General features: G+C 37.4%; 1 protein-coding gene across 1 annotated transcript in view; it reads right to left on the minus strand.

The window, feature by feature from the left end:
* Positions 1 to 14,971, minus strand: part of LOC148951029 (uncharacterized) — a 61,119-nt gene extending 46,148 nt beyond the window's left edge. The window contains exons 1-3 of the mRNA XM_089090108.1: positions 14,571 to 14,971; positions 10,859 to 11,076; positions 50 to 247 (exon numbers count right to left, since the gene is read on the minus strand). Of these exons, the coding sequence (XP_088946234.1) occupies positions 50 to 247; positions 10,859 to 11,076; positions 14,571 to 14,971 (817 nt within the window). The remainder of the gene's footprint in view (positions 1 to 49; positions 248 to 10,858; positions 11,077 to 14,570) is intronic.
* Between the last annotated feature and the right edge of the window lie 999 nt (positions 14,972 to 15,970).

Genomic DNA, 15,970 nt, shown 5'->3' on the forward strand with positions numbered 1-15,970 from the left:
TTGGAGAAACTAATATCAAAGTAATGTAGCTAAGATCAACAAAACTCACCTGGGATATTGTCCCTACATACAAGTCTCTGTTCAATTTGACGAGGAACGGAATTGACAAGATGAACAAGAGGCAAGAAATCAATTTCACATTTTTTCGGATGAAATGGATGACGGCGACGTTGATTTGTTGAGCGTCTTCGATCGATGAACTGATTGCAACGGCTTTTCAAAATACGGAACATACACTCTCTTGGTCCTATAAGCCGAGTCGGGAAATAATGATAAAGTCAGTTCGCACGAGCAATTGTTTCAAGCGAGGTTTAGATACGCTAAGGGTTTTAAGCTTGATTTCTAATTATAACAGTTTGATTATTATTTTTATTTAATTTTTTTTAGTTAGGGAAAAGTATTTCTATCATGAAAAATGTTATGTTTGACCAAAGGTTTCAACGGCTCTTCAAAATACGGAATATACATTCCCTTGGGTCTGGAAGCCGGAGAGAGAGAGAGAGAGAGAGAGAGAGAGAGAGAGAGAGAGAGAGAGAGAGAGAGAGAGAGAGAGAGAGAGAGAGAGAGAGAGAGAGAGAGAGAGAGGGACAGAGAAAGAGAATGAAAGAGAGAAAGAAAAAAATTGTACTCTATTCCGTTGTAGATCAATTTTTAAAAAGAAAGGTTTTCTACGGAAGTAAATAGCAAATTCGAAAGTTCAAATGAACAGAAATTACTGCTACGTTGGTTATGCAACATATATTTACAGAGCTGGCTCAAATAAACAACCAACATAAAAAACAACAACAACAAGAACCTGGGGAAAACAAAAGACTATTTTATAAGTTTCTCAGTGATCAAGATATCGATAAATTTTAGTATAAAATTATAATTCTCTTAGAAAATCAAGCAAGCAAATTTCTCATTAAAGCTCTAATCTTTAGAATTCTATAGATATTAGAAAATATCGAGTCAATTTATTTGAGTATTGTAGGTATATCTTATCATAGGCAGCGCGCTAGCGCTGCCTAAGTAAAGAACGATGTGGGCACAATGTGTTTTTTTTTTCTCCACCCGGGCGCTTTGTTTCAAAGTTGTCACAGAAACTTCGAAAAGGGCTCATTTAATTGGAACTTGGCGTGGCTAGTGCCCTTTTTAATAGTCGAAAGTAATTGGAGGGCAACTCGCCCCCCCCAGTTCAAGCCCCGCAGGCCCCCCAACACAACCACTTAAACTATGGAGATAGCCATTTCGTTCAGCGTAGTTAATTTCCAGATAGAAAATATCTTTTTGAGGAGGACACTCCCCCACAACCCTCGGGGCAAGGGTTTTAAGTTATGCCCAGGGGGCATATAAGGTTTTTATAGAAGGCGTTATCGTAGAAACTTCAAAAAAGGTGCATTCGATTGGAAATTCAAAGGGCTAGTGCCCTTTTTAATAGTCGAAAATAATCGGAGGGCAACTAGCCCCCCCCACGCCCAGCGTTCCCCTAAACACATCCAATCAAAATTTCTAGATTGTTATTTTGTTCAGCGTAGTTGATTTCCAGATAGAAAATATCTTTTTGAGGAGGAAACTCCCCCAAGCCTCTTGGGGCAAATGCCCTAGGGGCATATAATGTTTTTATAGAACGTGTTGTCGTAGAAACTTCAAAAAAATCTCATTCGATTGGAAATTCAACGGGCTAGTGCGCTTTTTAATAGTCGAAAATGATTGGAGGGCAACTAGCCCCCCCCCACGCCTATCATTCCCCCAAACACATAAAATAAAAATTTTGAGATAGCCATTTTGTTCAGCGTAGTTGATTTACAGATAGAAAATATGTTTTTGAGGAGGACACTCCGCCACAGCCCTCAGGGCAAGGGGTTTAAGTTATGCCCTGGGGGCATATAAGATTTTTATAGAAGACGTTGTCGTAGAAACTTCATAAAAGGGCTCATTCGATTTGAAATTCAAAGGACAAGTGCCCTTTTTAATAGTCGAAAGTGATTAGTAGTATTTTTTGTTGTTGTTGTTGTTTAGACCGGGGCACTTTGTATCGAAGGAGTTGTCGTGGGAACTTCAAAAGGGGCTCATTCGATTGAAAATAGAAAGGGATCATGCTCTTTTTAATAGTCGAAAGTGATTGGAGGGCTACTAATCCCCCTTCCACACCCACCCTCCCATTTTCCCATTATGTTTAAAAACTAAATGATGCCTCATGATTTAATCAAAATGCACTGTGATTATACTAATTCCCAATAAAGCATCTTAGCAGTATCCCAAGAACGACTGAGAGTATTATGTTCAATTTTTCGAGGCTACTTCTGCTCTTAAAATCTAACCAAATCAAAATAGCGTAAGTGTATCCAAGCAATCAATGAGAGTAAACAGATTTTGTTGCGAATGGTATTCAGTTTTCCATTGCAGGTCAACTAGAGGAGGTATGAAAATAAATTAAACAGTACTATTTGTGTCCAGATTTTTAAAAGGGTGCATGTTGTTAAAAATTACTTAAAAATTTATTTTTGCTCAGTTTTTGTTTAATGGAGTTCTTTACTTTTCTTTGAAAAACTTATTTTGTGGAAAATTTTTTTTTAAATTAATCTCATGGTAGAAGCATTAATTTTTATTCGTCTCAAAGTTCCAACTTCACTCTTTCCTTCCGTAAGGCAAACTTCGAATTTTTTAAATATTTTTTTGACTTGTTGATATTTTTCTTTAAATATCCACAATAAACCCTACAAAAAGATCTTTAATTTAGACGGTGAAATAAAAAAAAGTCAAAATTATTTTTGCTAAAAATTTAACATTAAATACAGGTTTCACTTCCTACCTTCCTTAAATTCTCCCACAAGATATGGGCGACTTTGTCTCATAACTAGAGAGTCCGATGTTGTCACTGTTATCTTTGATATTTTATTTTATTTAATTTTTTCGCATACCGACCAATGGGCTGCGTAGCGCAGGTACCAATCTCCTGATTTTCTGCCTTCAGCTGCGAGTGCAATGCATGGTTTGGGGGAAATCATCCAACACTTCCCGTGTTTTTCCCCAGATTTCTCCAGGTACCCATTTAGAGATCGGTCGACTCTGGCGGAATCTTTCATTCAGCCAGGCAATTTTTTTTTCAAAACACGTTTTCAGTTGTTGTTTACTATTGGGAGTATGAGGGGGGGGGGAAACAAGAGGGGAGATTGTAAGTTTCATGTTACCAATTTTTGACCATGGAAATTATAGTGGTGGCTTTATTATGGTCCCTAGCCACTCCAGTAGGGGCCTTATAGCACTCTACGACGGAGTCATTAAGACGAAACTATAAGAGCCACGTAGATAGGCAGTAGCTTTAGACAGTTCTCTACGATCTCGCTGTAACCTACTTGTCTTGGCAGAAAAAATAATTAGAAATAGATATTAAGATGAATTTTAACCATATATGAAACTGGTTTCCTTCCTTTTCAAGAAAAAAAAACAAGTTTTTTTTTTAACTGAAAGTAAGGAGCGAGATTAAAACTTGAAACGAACAGAAATTATTCCGTATATGAAAGAGGCTGTTCCCTACTCAACGCCCCGCTCTTTACGATAAAGTTTTTTAATGTTTTAAAAATAGAATTGTGAAAAAGAGTCAAACTTTAGCGTAAAGAGCGAGGCGTGGAGGAGGGGACAGCCCCTTTCATATACGGAATAATTTCTGTTCGTTTTATTTTTTAATGTCGCTCCTTTCTTTCAGTTAAGAAAACTTTTTGTTATTTAATTTCTGAACGTTTTTGAATTAATACAGGTCTGATTTTGGCTCACTGTACGTGAATAATTAAAACGAAATTTGCATATTAATTTAATCTTTTTTTGGTTAAATGGCTTTCTCGAAAGTTGTTTAATTTTATTTACTAATAATATATATATATATATATATATATATATATATATATATATATATATATATATATATATATATATATATATATATATATACATATATATATATATAAGCTTTTGGCGTATTTTCCTTTTTTTACTGGAGCAACTTTAAACCAAACATCTGGCAACAAAGGTTCTGACGAGGGTTGCCACAACGGTTAGTTCCTAAAGCGCAAAAACTTTTGTGCTTGTGCACAGTGATTTTTGGTGCTGCAAAAAGCAAGAATTCTTCCCCATCCGAAAAAAGTATGCATACTTCCCAATAACAAATACTATACGTAAACAATGGACTAATTTTATAACTTAAAGACATTTTCCCAGGGGCTCTGGGGGCTCATGTTATCTCCAAAAGTATAGTAATTGGGTCCTACAACTTCGCTGAACAAAATTGCTATATGAAAATTTTGATTTTACGATTTTGGGAAAAAGTGCAATGGTGCTGCCTAAGTAAAGAGCGAAGTGGGCTCAATGTATTGTTTCTTCAATTTATTTTATTTTTATTTTTCTCACAAATGCACTTCGCATGGAAGGAGCTGTTGTAAAAGCTTTGGAAGGGGCTCATTCGATTGGAAACGGAAAGTGCTAGTGCCTTTCATAAAAGTCAATGCAACCAGCCCCACGCCTCTTTATCCCCAAAAACATCCAATCAAAATTTTGAGATATTTATTTTGTTCAGCATAGTTCAAACTGGTTAAACAACAATGTCACTGGGGATGTCAATACCCTCCGCCATAGTTTTTTGGGGTAAAGGTGTAAGTTATGCAATTCACCCAAATAGTAATTTTTAAAGGGATAGGGGGATGTTTGACCCTTGGTGTCTAAAAAGGCCAAGGACATTCAAGTGAAGCTTTCAGAGAATGTTTAGGGGAGTGTTGGACTAAATTAAATACACTATGCGCATGCAGTTTGTCAAAAGGGCGCATCTCCGGAATGGCTTAGGGTATTAAGTTGGAACTTTCGATGAATAAAGAGGGGGATGATGAATTCAGCAAAAGCCAGTATGTCCAAGATACTACTATTACCACAACTAATGCTACCGCTACTACCACCGCTACTACTACTGCTACTACAGCTAGTGTTTCTATTGCAACTACTACTGAGTCTGAGGACATTAAGGTGAAATTTCAGGAAATATTGAAGGGAAAGTTGAAGTAAATCAAAAGACTTTATGTGAATACAGATTGTCAAAAGGGCATATCAGCACCTCGTTAGGAATGGTAGAGAATCAAGACTGTTTGGGCTACCGCTACTAATATCAATACTGCTGCTACTTTTGATACTACTACTAACACACCTACAACTACTTCTGCTACTACTACTACTATGATGCTGGTACTGCTAAGGCTAACGCTATGAAGGTGAGAATTTAAGAGAATATTGAGGGGTAAGTTGAATTAAGTTGAAATATACTATGTGCATGCAACTTTTCAAAGGGGGGTATCTCAGGATCAGCTTAGTTGGAACTTTCAGGGAATGATTAGGGGGATGATCAATTGACCGAAGGTAATGTATGCACGCTACTACCACTAGAACTGCTACTATTACTACTGCTACTACTACTACTACAACTACTTGCACTATACTACTGGTACTTCTTCCACTACTACTGCTACTACTACTGCTACTCCAACAACTACTTCTATTGCAACCACTACTAAGGCTAATGGTACTGAGATGAAGGTTTCAGGGATGAAGGTGAAAATTTCAAGTAATATTGAGGGGGAAAATGGACGAAATTAAAACATACTGTGTGCTTGCAAGTCCTTAAAAGGGCTTATCAGCAGTATCTTAGATGCGGCTTGGAGTATTAAGCTGAAGATTATAGGGCTTGTTGTGACGGATGTTGAACTAGGGTCTAGGAGATTTCCCTCCCGGGAAAATCCCCCCCCCGGAGATTTCCCCAGGTAATTTATCCCCGGAAATTTCCACCCATAGGAAATTTCTCCCCCGGAAATTTCCCCCCGTAGGAGATCCCCCCCCAGAAGTTTTCCCCCATAGGAGATTCCCCCCCCCTGGAAATTTCCTACCGTCAAATGAGACTAAAGTCTCATTTGACGATTGGAGGTTCGACATCTGTATGATTTCGAGTTGGGCGTGCAGAATTCCTTCAGAAAAGGCTTTCCAGCCACTGAAGTGAAGGGCTGTTTTTTCCACTTATGCTAGAGTATCTACGGACTGCTCTTGCACTCGTGCCCGTTTCGGAAGTACATTCTGCATTCATAGCTGTCGTAGCAAAACTTACTGACAATGTGTTAGGACCGATCATCACCAACTTTGAAGATAACTACATTGGTAGAATGCTTGGAAGTAGGAGAGTACCTTGTAACTTTCACGGGCTACTCATAACGCCTGCCTCCGGGCCCTGGCGGGTTCTGTCGACACAGGAATTTTTTGTTATCTGACCTTTGAACTATTTTTAATGAAATGGCTATTATAAAAATTTTATCGGATGGGCTTGGGGACGCCTTCTATAAAAACCTTATATGCCCCCACGGCATAACTTAAAACCCTTGCCCTGAGGGTTTTGGAGGAGTGTCCTCCTCAAAAACATATTTTCTATCTGGAAATCACCTACGCTGAACAAAATGGCTATCGCAAAATTTTGATGGGGTGTGCTTGGGGGAACGATGGGCGTGGGAGGGGGGGGCTAGTTGCCCTTCAATCACTTTCGACTATCAAAAAGGGCACTAGAACTCTCGATTTCCAATCGAATGAGCCCCTTTTGAAATTTCTGCGACGACCCCTTCCATATGAAGTGCCTCTGGAAAAAAAAAATAAAAAATACGAAACAATAATAAAACGTAATAATAAAACATTGGAGCCGTATGGCCTTTACTATAGGGAACGCTATAGCGTTACCTCTGAAAGTAGTACCCAGGAATGACTGCAGAGTGGCTTGAACTTCAGATGTTTTCTCATAAACCTAAATAACTGAAAAAAACCCGGAAATATCTGTTAAAAATGCAATTTTTTTTTCGTTAAAACCGGTCTTTTCAGTTTTTTGCAAAAAAAAAAAAAACAAAAAAAACGGAAAACAGAAACAAATTTCCCTTTTTTTCTCTGTGCCATTTCTTAATTGTCATTTTTTTGCCATTTCTGTTTTAGCCAAAAACAGAAACGGTGCCGGCCCCTAAAGCATACTATTATTACCACATCTACTTATGCTACTATTAAGCCTGAGGGTCACAAGGAAAAGTTTTCTGGATAAATTGAGGAGAATGTTGAACTAAATTGAAAAACGATATGTGTATGTAGGCTGTCAAAAAGGCACACCAAAATATCGCAGGAACGGCTAAGAGCGCTAGGTTGAAACTTCCAGGGCATGTTTAGGGGGAGATTGAACAAATAATGATGCACTATGTGCATACGACTACTACTACTAGTTGTGGTACTGTTACTACTATTAGTACTACTATTGCAAAGGTTAATGGTATTACGATTAAACTTACGGGATTGTTGAGGGTAATTTTGGACTAAATAAAAATACACTATGTGCATGCGAGTTATCAAAAGGGCATATCAGCAAAATCTCAGAAGCGGATTAAGATATTAGATTGAAATTATCAGGGCATGAGGAGGGAATGTTGACTTAGACCTTAAAGGCACAATGTGAATACTATTATTGCTACTACTACTAGAACTACTGATTATATTATTACTACTACACCCAATGCTCCTACTATGACTGCTACTAGTGTTAATGCTAGGGGCGTTCAGTAAAACTTTCAGGGAATGTTGAAGTAAATCAAGACACGCTATGTGCATGCAGGTGGTCAAAATGGAACGTCAGCACTATCTAAGAAAATATTTAGAGTATTAATATGAAGCTTTCAGGAATTTTTTAGGGGGATGTTAAACTGAATCAAACCACACTACGTACATGTGGGTCATCAAAGGGGGTATTAACAATATCCAAGCAAAAAGTAAACCTTAGGGCATTAAGCTAAAACTATCAAGACTAATAATCTTACTACTACTTTTGCTACTACTCCAACTACTACTGCTACTATTACTGGTATAACTGAACTAAATCAAAATAGCGTAACTGCATCCATGTTGTCAAAATGGTCTATGTGGGACATCTTAGGACTGGACTAGGGTATTAAGTAGAATCTTTCAGGGAAAGCTAATAATCCTTTAAAACTAAATAAAAAAACACTATGTGTTTACTGGCTGTCAATAAAACGTATCAGAAATATCTCAAGAACGGCGGAGGGTATAAGTTGGAATTTTTATGGCTACTACTATTACTACTGTCGGACTAAATCAAAAGGGTTAAAATGCATACAGGTTGTCAAAATAGCGAAGGTACAATGTCTTAGAAAATGAACAACGTATTAAGTTTTATTTTTCCAACAAAATTGAGGACGCGTAAAACTAAATCAGAAGGTATTATGCACATCCAGATTGTCAAAAGGGCGTATATGCAACATCCCAGTAACAGCTAGGGGTTTTATGCTGGAGCCCCAAAGATCATGCAGATTTTCAACCCATATATTTTAATATCCGCCCCCCGTACCCAATAATTCAGAGCGGTAATGAACAACTATTGTTAAAAATTGTTGCAAAAATTCGTCCAGCAAATGAATGGTGAGCCAAAATCCTGATTCTTATAGAGAAAAACAGAAAATATTAGAATATTATTTTTTTAATCAATTAAAAAGGCTTTTCCAATTAAAAAAGAACAGAAATTAATTTGAAAAAAATCTTTTTCCATAAAAGAAGTTTTTCAAAGAAAAGTAAAGAGTTACGTTAAACCAAACATAAGCAAAATACAGTCAAATAATTTTTTAAACGTAAAATCACCATAAACCACATTGAATAAATAAATAAACCCAAAACTAACAGAAGTTACATTGAAAAGTCCAACTCAAAACGAGCAGAAACTGAGAGGAGTTGGGCTAACACCCCCCTCGCCTTCTAACGACTAGAGCCTAATTCCACTTTAGTGGAAACAAAATGTATTTTATATGCTTTCTCTTCTTTTAGCTTTAATCAATTGAAAATCATTAAGAATTTCTGGAATTAATTGTACTACATATATTAAGCTGTCAATCCGAATTCATTGTTTTTTTTTTCAGTAATCTTGGTTATGATGGTGATTTTTCTCTTTTTTTATGACATGAGAAATGGTGGTTTTCCACCTTTGGTGGAAAAAGTTTTCTTCACATTATTTACACGAAGATTCTTCAGAGCCATTGATGGCGCTCAGGGTGAAGAGCAGTTTAACCCCAGGTGCCATATTGCCAGCAGAACATCAATCCACTATGCTACCACAGGCTAGGGGTCATTATACAAGGCGAGAAAAGTTTTCTATGATTTTGCTTGGTAATTCTTTATAATACGGCGGCTCATATCTTGTTGGTAAGACTCTGAAAGAGTAAGGAAGGATATAACAAATTATGAGCTATTACTCAGTCGGCTATTAACATGCAACTTTTGAAACTAAGATGCCGAACTTGGTAGAAAAATCCAAAGCTTAAAGTCAAATTGACCATTACTCTTTTGTTACAAGTTAGATTATCTGTGAAGACCTGTAACCAGATGAACCATGAGAAACTTATTTCCTTTACGATAATCCACCGTTAAAAGGATTTACTTCGGTCCTTTGGTCGGCGGCAAAATATTAGCTTCTAAAACCCCGTCAATAGCCATGTAAAAAAGAACTATATGAGAATATAAGTATAATGCTCTTTACAGAACACTGTAGTATCTTTTACATTGAGAAAAGCTTAGCTTCCACACTAGTTTGTGTCGGTATGTTCCTCTCAAAGACGAAGGCGTTAAACACGCATTGGCGGTACCTTTGATCAAGTCTTTGTCGGCATGTACCCCGGGTAGTGATGTGTATAATCGGCTATGATGTATGAGAGATCTTGGTAAATACAAGCTGCGTTACGAAATTGGAGAAAAGTAGAAATCTTTTCTATAAATGAAAATGAATGAATCTTTTCTATAAATGAGAATACTCAAAACATCAATGACTCCTGTTTGATATTGCTGTTTACTTTCTATTCAGACATCAAGGCAATTAGCATCGGACGCGTAAAAGCACAATGGAAGGAATTTATTTTGCGGGGCGGGGGAGTGGGAAAATCCAAAAAAGCATCGAAAAAAAGATAGAATTGTAAGAAATTTTATTAATAACAAATATAAATCAGGATTTCTGGGGTGGGTATGGACACAAAGCTTAATCCACCTTGTACAGGCAAGCATGGAAAGGGTAAGGTAAAGAAGGTAAAGACTACGGCATTGGACTTCACAGTCCCTACCGCCGGTGCTGATCTCCGTTTCTTGGCCCTTCAGCCAGGAAGTGCAATGGGGGGCTGGGAGCCAACCATCCTGGGCTTTCGGAAACTCTTCCTCTTTACCTTCCCCAGATTTCTCCGGGTATCCATTTAGAACTGGGTAGACTCTTGCTGAGCTTACGGAGTCACACCACTGACCCACGTCCAAAACGCTAAATCTTAATAAAATATTATAAAATATGATGAAAAAATAATTCTTTAGAAACAAAGTTGCGCTATATATTGGCACATTAGTGGGTGGGGAGTGGGGGTGTGGGTAAAGTACAGCGGGTATGCATGCAAAATGTGTTAGCTACAATTATTCTGCATATTATGAAGTAAGAATGGTTTTCTAAATTCAAATTGTCCAAAAACATTACCCCACCCCCTAATGTGCAAATATATAGCCAGAATTATATATTTCCTATCTATTCTGTCACTTGTCTTTGTGTTATCTCACGTTAAGCTGAAAGAAACTAGCAAAAAAACCGGTTTGTTCTCGAGTTTTAAACAGTGGAAAATTGAGTGTTTGCAGTGTAATACACAAGTACCGTGGAAAGTTATTATCTAGGACTGGCACTTACGGCAGTTAGCTACCAAACATTTATATTTTCTTTTCTATTTTTTCAGAAAATTGTGCACCGTCCCCTACAGATAATCGGAATAGGGCATTGAGATTTTACTAGTGAGCTTACCTACAAGTGTTCCTTTGTTTTTTAAACAGGCCTGATCAGTCATATTTGTCTCAATGCCAAATAAGTAAAGTGTATGACCCATCATCGCATGTGGAAAGAAATCGAGCACCAGCCACGCATCGTGCGACCTGACACGTTTTAAACTATTGTCTGGCAATATGGCATGCTGTTTAGCATCGGCTGGTGAAGCGAAGTAGAGAGCAGGCACGTCGTTGTCCCTGAAAGAGAGAATTTGAAATAAATTATTCTATCTGCAATCAATTCTATTGGCATCTATGGCTCATTCAAAAAAATCTTTCGAACGAATTAAGTGGAGAGTATTGAATAAGAATTGAACGAGCAGCTCCGCCATGGACATTAACCAATCACATGTTTAGCCGATATTTAGTAATCTTTGAATCACCATATCAAGTAATACAAAAGACACTTGTGCTTCCATAAGTTCCTTACGAAATAACTATGAGAGTAACATATCCTAGAAATGTGTCTTGCTGGCAGCAGCTTCTACTCTACAACAGTCAAATGCCTTTTGACACTTTTAGTTAGAATCACTCTTAGTTCATATTTAGTGTGCTACCCTTTATAACATCAGGTTTCCCAATTCCATACCTAGGTCCTAGTTTCTTGAATACAGCTGAATATAATAATAATAATAATAATAAATCAAATTGCCAAAGAGAAACACAAACCCTCATTGGTGTTCTGATGCTGTTTTTTCCCCGTTATCTTTGTTTGTTTAGCTACGTACAAAATGCTCTATTTTTCATATTTCCGGACTTCTAAGGAGGGGAGGAAATTCCAGATCTACCACCTTTACGGCCAAAAGAATATTTTGATATGATAGTCAATTCGAGTTCTTGGCAAATAATTCAGTCACCATTTTTATGGCACAATACGCTATATGACGCACTGTGTGCTAAATGGCAATATATGCTATATATCCTATATGACACTGATTCTACATGACGCTAATATCGCACAATGAACAAGTTCTTGTTAGAAATATTCTTCTATATTAGAAATAAAACTAATCGCTGCTTTTATCTCTTTATAGAAAATAATTTTTAGTAGATCTAAGGAAGGAGGGCTTCATCCCCCCTCTGTCTGCAACCAAACGCAGTAGTTTTATTATTTGTATTTCAATCGTAATTTCAATCATATCATTCACTTGTTTTTACCCAAACATTTTCAAAAGTAAGCCCCCCTCTTCCCCCCTAATTTCAAAATAAATTTATGCATATAAACCTGTTTTTCGGTCTATCTTTTGTGTTGTCGTCATCTACGCACTCGCATGATCCTGATGCATTTTCCTCTGGGAGCAAGTATGTATGTACAAAATTGGGAGATAGAAGGGGCAAATTTTGTGGGTTCAAGCTTCGGCTAGGCTTAAAACTAGCAGACTATATATATAAAAAAAAATATTATAAATAATAGATAAATAGTTGAATCTTTATATTTTTGAGAGCACCGGATCCAGAGAGGCCTTGTTCTTTCGTAACCTTCCTGTAAAATAAATCATCATATCTACGTTCAAAATATCAGCTTCTATTCAGGCTGAGGGAGGTCTGAATAACGCCTATTAATTGAGAGTCTGAGGAGACCTATTAAATGTACGATATAAAATGTATCGAAAGTGAATAAACATCAGGTTGAAAAAAAGTGATTATCATCTTTCAGAATCCTGATGAACACACTTGTTAAAATGATAGCGTGGAAAGTATTCCACAAAAATCAATGACTGACAAGGAGACTTTTATAAAGAAAGAAATTAGCTAGATCGTGGAAAAAAAAAACTGTTCAAAATTTAAGAATACTAGACAAAATATTGCTTGCTGTCCTACCCAAGTGAAGATGACGGGATGCTTCTTTTCCCCCTCCCCCAAGTAAACTCACAAGTTTGTCAATCACGAGCGTTTCCAGGATTTTGCTCATGGGAAGGGGTATTTTCGTTCCGAGGGGATCAAGGGGGGATAAAAACCTTTCCAAAATGCATTAAAATTAGTTTAGATACATAATGTTCCTTTTTTTAGAGGTTAAATTTTTCTTCGGGGAGGGGGAGGGGTTTAAACCCGGTAGCCCCTACCCCTGGATACGACCATGCTGTCAACACACAATCCTCGCAAAAGCCTCTTTGTTTATTCGTTGGGCTATTAACACAGATTTTGCAATCAAGATTGTTGGACCGTTACGTAGATTCAAGGTGTCAATTGTAGATTCAAGAGGAAAACTGATAAATGACGAATGAAGGTGGATAAAGTGGTGTATTTTGACCCTGGATAAACTTGTACTTTTTCATATAATTTAGCTAGAAAGCAAGTGAAAACCTCAATTGATGTCTCTTGTATGCTCTTTCCAAATATTATAATTGCTTCTGATGCAAATTCTGCCTTAGCCCTTACAAGGGCTCAAAACAACCATGGTAACTAAAAGTTAAAAAATGCATATATAAAAAACTGTCTAGTGAGAAAAAATTTTCATTTGTAGCTGTTTCAGGAATGGCAATCACTATATCAATTATTGTAAATGTTGAACGTTATTTTGCAAAAAAAATTGCAATTTCTTTTTAAAAATAGCCTGAAACCCTTTGAAAACGGCATCACAGCAACCAAATACCACAGCATTGGGATCACCATCGTTGAACACCCTTGACCTACAGCCCCCACTTTGAACAGCAAGGATTTCATATTTTTGCATGGGTAACACTGATGGTGTTCTGCTTCCCCCCTTTTTTATTGCTAGCAGGGCACTGAAACATCGTAGAAAGTTGTTTAATGACTCATTTAAAAGCTAATTTTTACATCTAGCTATTTTTGAGCTATTTAGACAAGAATAGAGACAGAGTAGTAAGTTACGTTTGGGGCCCCATTAACGGCTCAGGCTAAAAACAATTTCCCCAGAAGTGCTTGTTATATTTGGAGGGGATAAAAAAGGCACCAAGTGATGTGTCTACTGTCTTCCTAGACAAATTATATAAATAAGTGTACCTATTTTACCTATTTTTTTATAGTTTAGTTTTAGAACAGAATTTTCGATTGAAACTTTTGCAGTATATTTTTTTCACAACTAAAGATTTTAAATACCAAAGTTGCTATCGTTGAGTATCCAATTTTGACAATTATGATTGTCAACTGTCAAGTTTTTCTTCAGTTCTAGAGGTCTCTTTGCAATTCCATTTTCTTTCCGAGAGCTTAATTCCAAAGCCTTACCCCTTGGCAGGCACGTACGGAGGAATCTGTTTCGGGGGGGGGGGCAAATCCTTCAATCCTCAATTCTGTGAGAAATATAAAAAAACTATGGGAAAAAAATAGATTTTAGGGGACACCCGGGCCCAAAGGCCCCCCCCGGCGTATGTCCCTGCCCCTTAGTACATTAACAATCTATGAGTTTGTTAAGTAATAATTCCTGGCGGATCCAGGGGCGGGGAGGGTATACCCAGGGCCCCCCAAGATTTTTCTGGCACCCTCATTCCTTGTTTTCTTATCTGTTTTCACTCTTTTTTTTAAATAAATTTGTCAATTATTGGCACGCTTGTCACATTGACCCCCAAGATTTTTTTTTATCGGTGCCTTTGTCACATTCCCCCCCAAGATTTTGCTCTAGATCTGCCCCTGCCTTTTTAAGTAATTTTTCTGGGCGAAGTATTATTTTTTCACCCTCAAAAAGGAGATGACTTTCTTGTTTAACTAATGTGAAAATACTTTTAAAAAAGCACCTTATTTGTCCAAGTCCCAAGCAGATCTTCAACGCCGCGCTCCCCCATCTAGCAAGCTGCTCAGTGTCAATATTATCCTCTTTTACATCATCTCCCATTCTTTTATATTCCACTATCCCTTCATCAATATTTTCTACCTCATCTTCTTCTATACTTAGACTTTCACTTCCAGTTATAGTCTTTGAAGGTACAACAGGTCGTTTTCGTGGTCCGGCGGTATTGGTGATCAAATTATCATCTTCTCTTGGCTCACACCATGTTCCAATCTCGTCATCGATCATCTTAGACAAGTCATCTTCGAGCTGGCTTTTTCTGGAATTCAGTTTTTGATAGTTATTCCCTGGGAATGAACCATAACAACAAACAAATAGAACAGTTATAACAGATAGCGCCTTCTTCATGGTTGAAAAGCAACTAAAAGAATAATTTGGCTGTGGATGGGGTACTTTTGCTATTTTATTTGGCTCTCCTCCTATTGGTTTCTTCACTAACTATTTAAATCGGTTTTAATGCCTAGTTTTACTACACAAAGCATGCCGGCGCCTCGGGGCATTTATAGGTGGAGATCTGTCATCTAAAATCCACCAATCAGTTTACATTTCGGTTATAATTTGCAAAAGGGTGCATCTTAAGGATGACGGCTCAGTCCCCAGCTACCGGTGTTAACTGTTTGTACGGTTGCTATGGGCCAGAAAATATAGCAGCACTGAATTTTCAGGTTTGTTACAATAATCAAATAAAAAACTTAATGTATAAAGAGGTTTACAGGCAGCTATTACATGCTGCAAGGATATCAAGATCCCGTGTGGACACAGGCCTGAAGATTACGCACCTTACGCACTTACGCACTTGTACTGGACTCAGAAGAAATTTGACTACGGCCAAGAGTGTAATTTTAACTATCAACATGACCAAATATTACCAATTAAAAACCCTCATAAGTGAGGTTTATGCTTAGATTTCTGAGGCAACTTCGATAAAGCGAACTATAAAAAAAGGAAGGAAAAGCCAAGGGCGGATCCAGGATTTTTTAGGGGGGGGCAAAATAGGTTGATCTGATAAAAAAATTTAGGGGGGGGGCAAAATAGGTTTATCCGATAAACTTGTGTTAGGATCAAGTTGAATTAACGCAAACTTGAGTTAATTCAGTAAATTACACTACTTTAGACTACGCTAGGGGGGCGCGTGTCCCCCTCGCCCCCCTGGAGCCGCCACTGGGAAAAACTGCATTTTGGAAAAAAAGAGAATGACTGTAGAAAAATAAAAAAAAAGAAAAGAGACAAACCCCATACATATAAAAAAAGCTTCTATAGTACGAAGCGCTGAAAATAACAAGATAAAGAAGCAAATTCTTTTCATAATCAGTTTACATGGTTTTTGACACTTATTTTGAAAACAAG

Source organism: Artemia sp. Qi Xiang Cuo, chromosome 6 (genome assembly GCF_049724085.1).
Source record: "Artemia sp. Qi Xiang Cuo chromosome 6, ASM4972408v1, whole genome shotgun sequence".
In the NCBI taxonomy this organism is placed as follows: Eukaryota; Metazoa; Arthropoda; class Branchiopoda; order Anostraca; family Artemiidae; genus Artemia; species Artemia sp. Qi Xiang Cuo.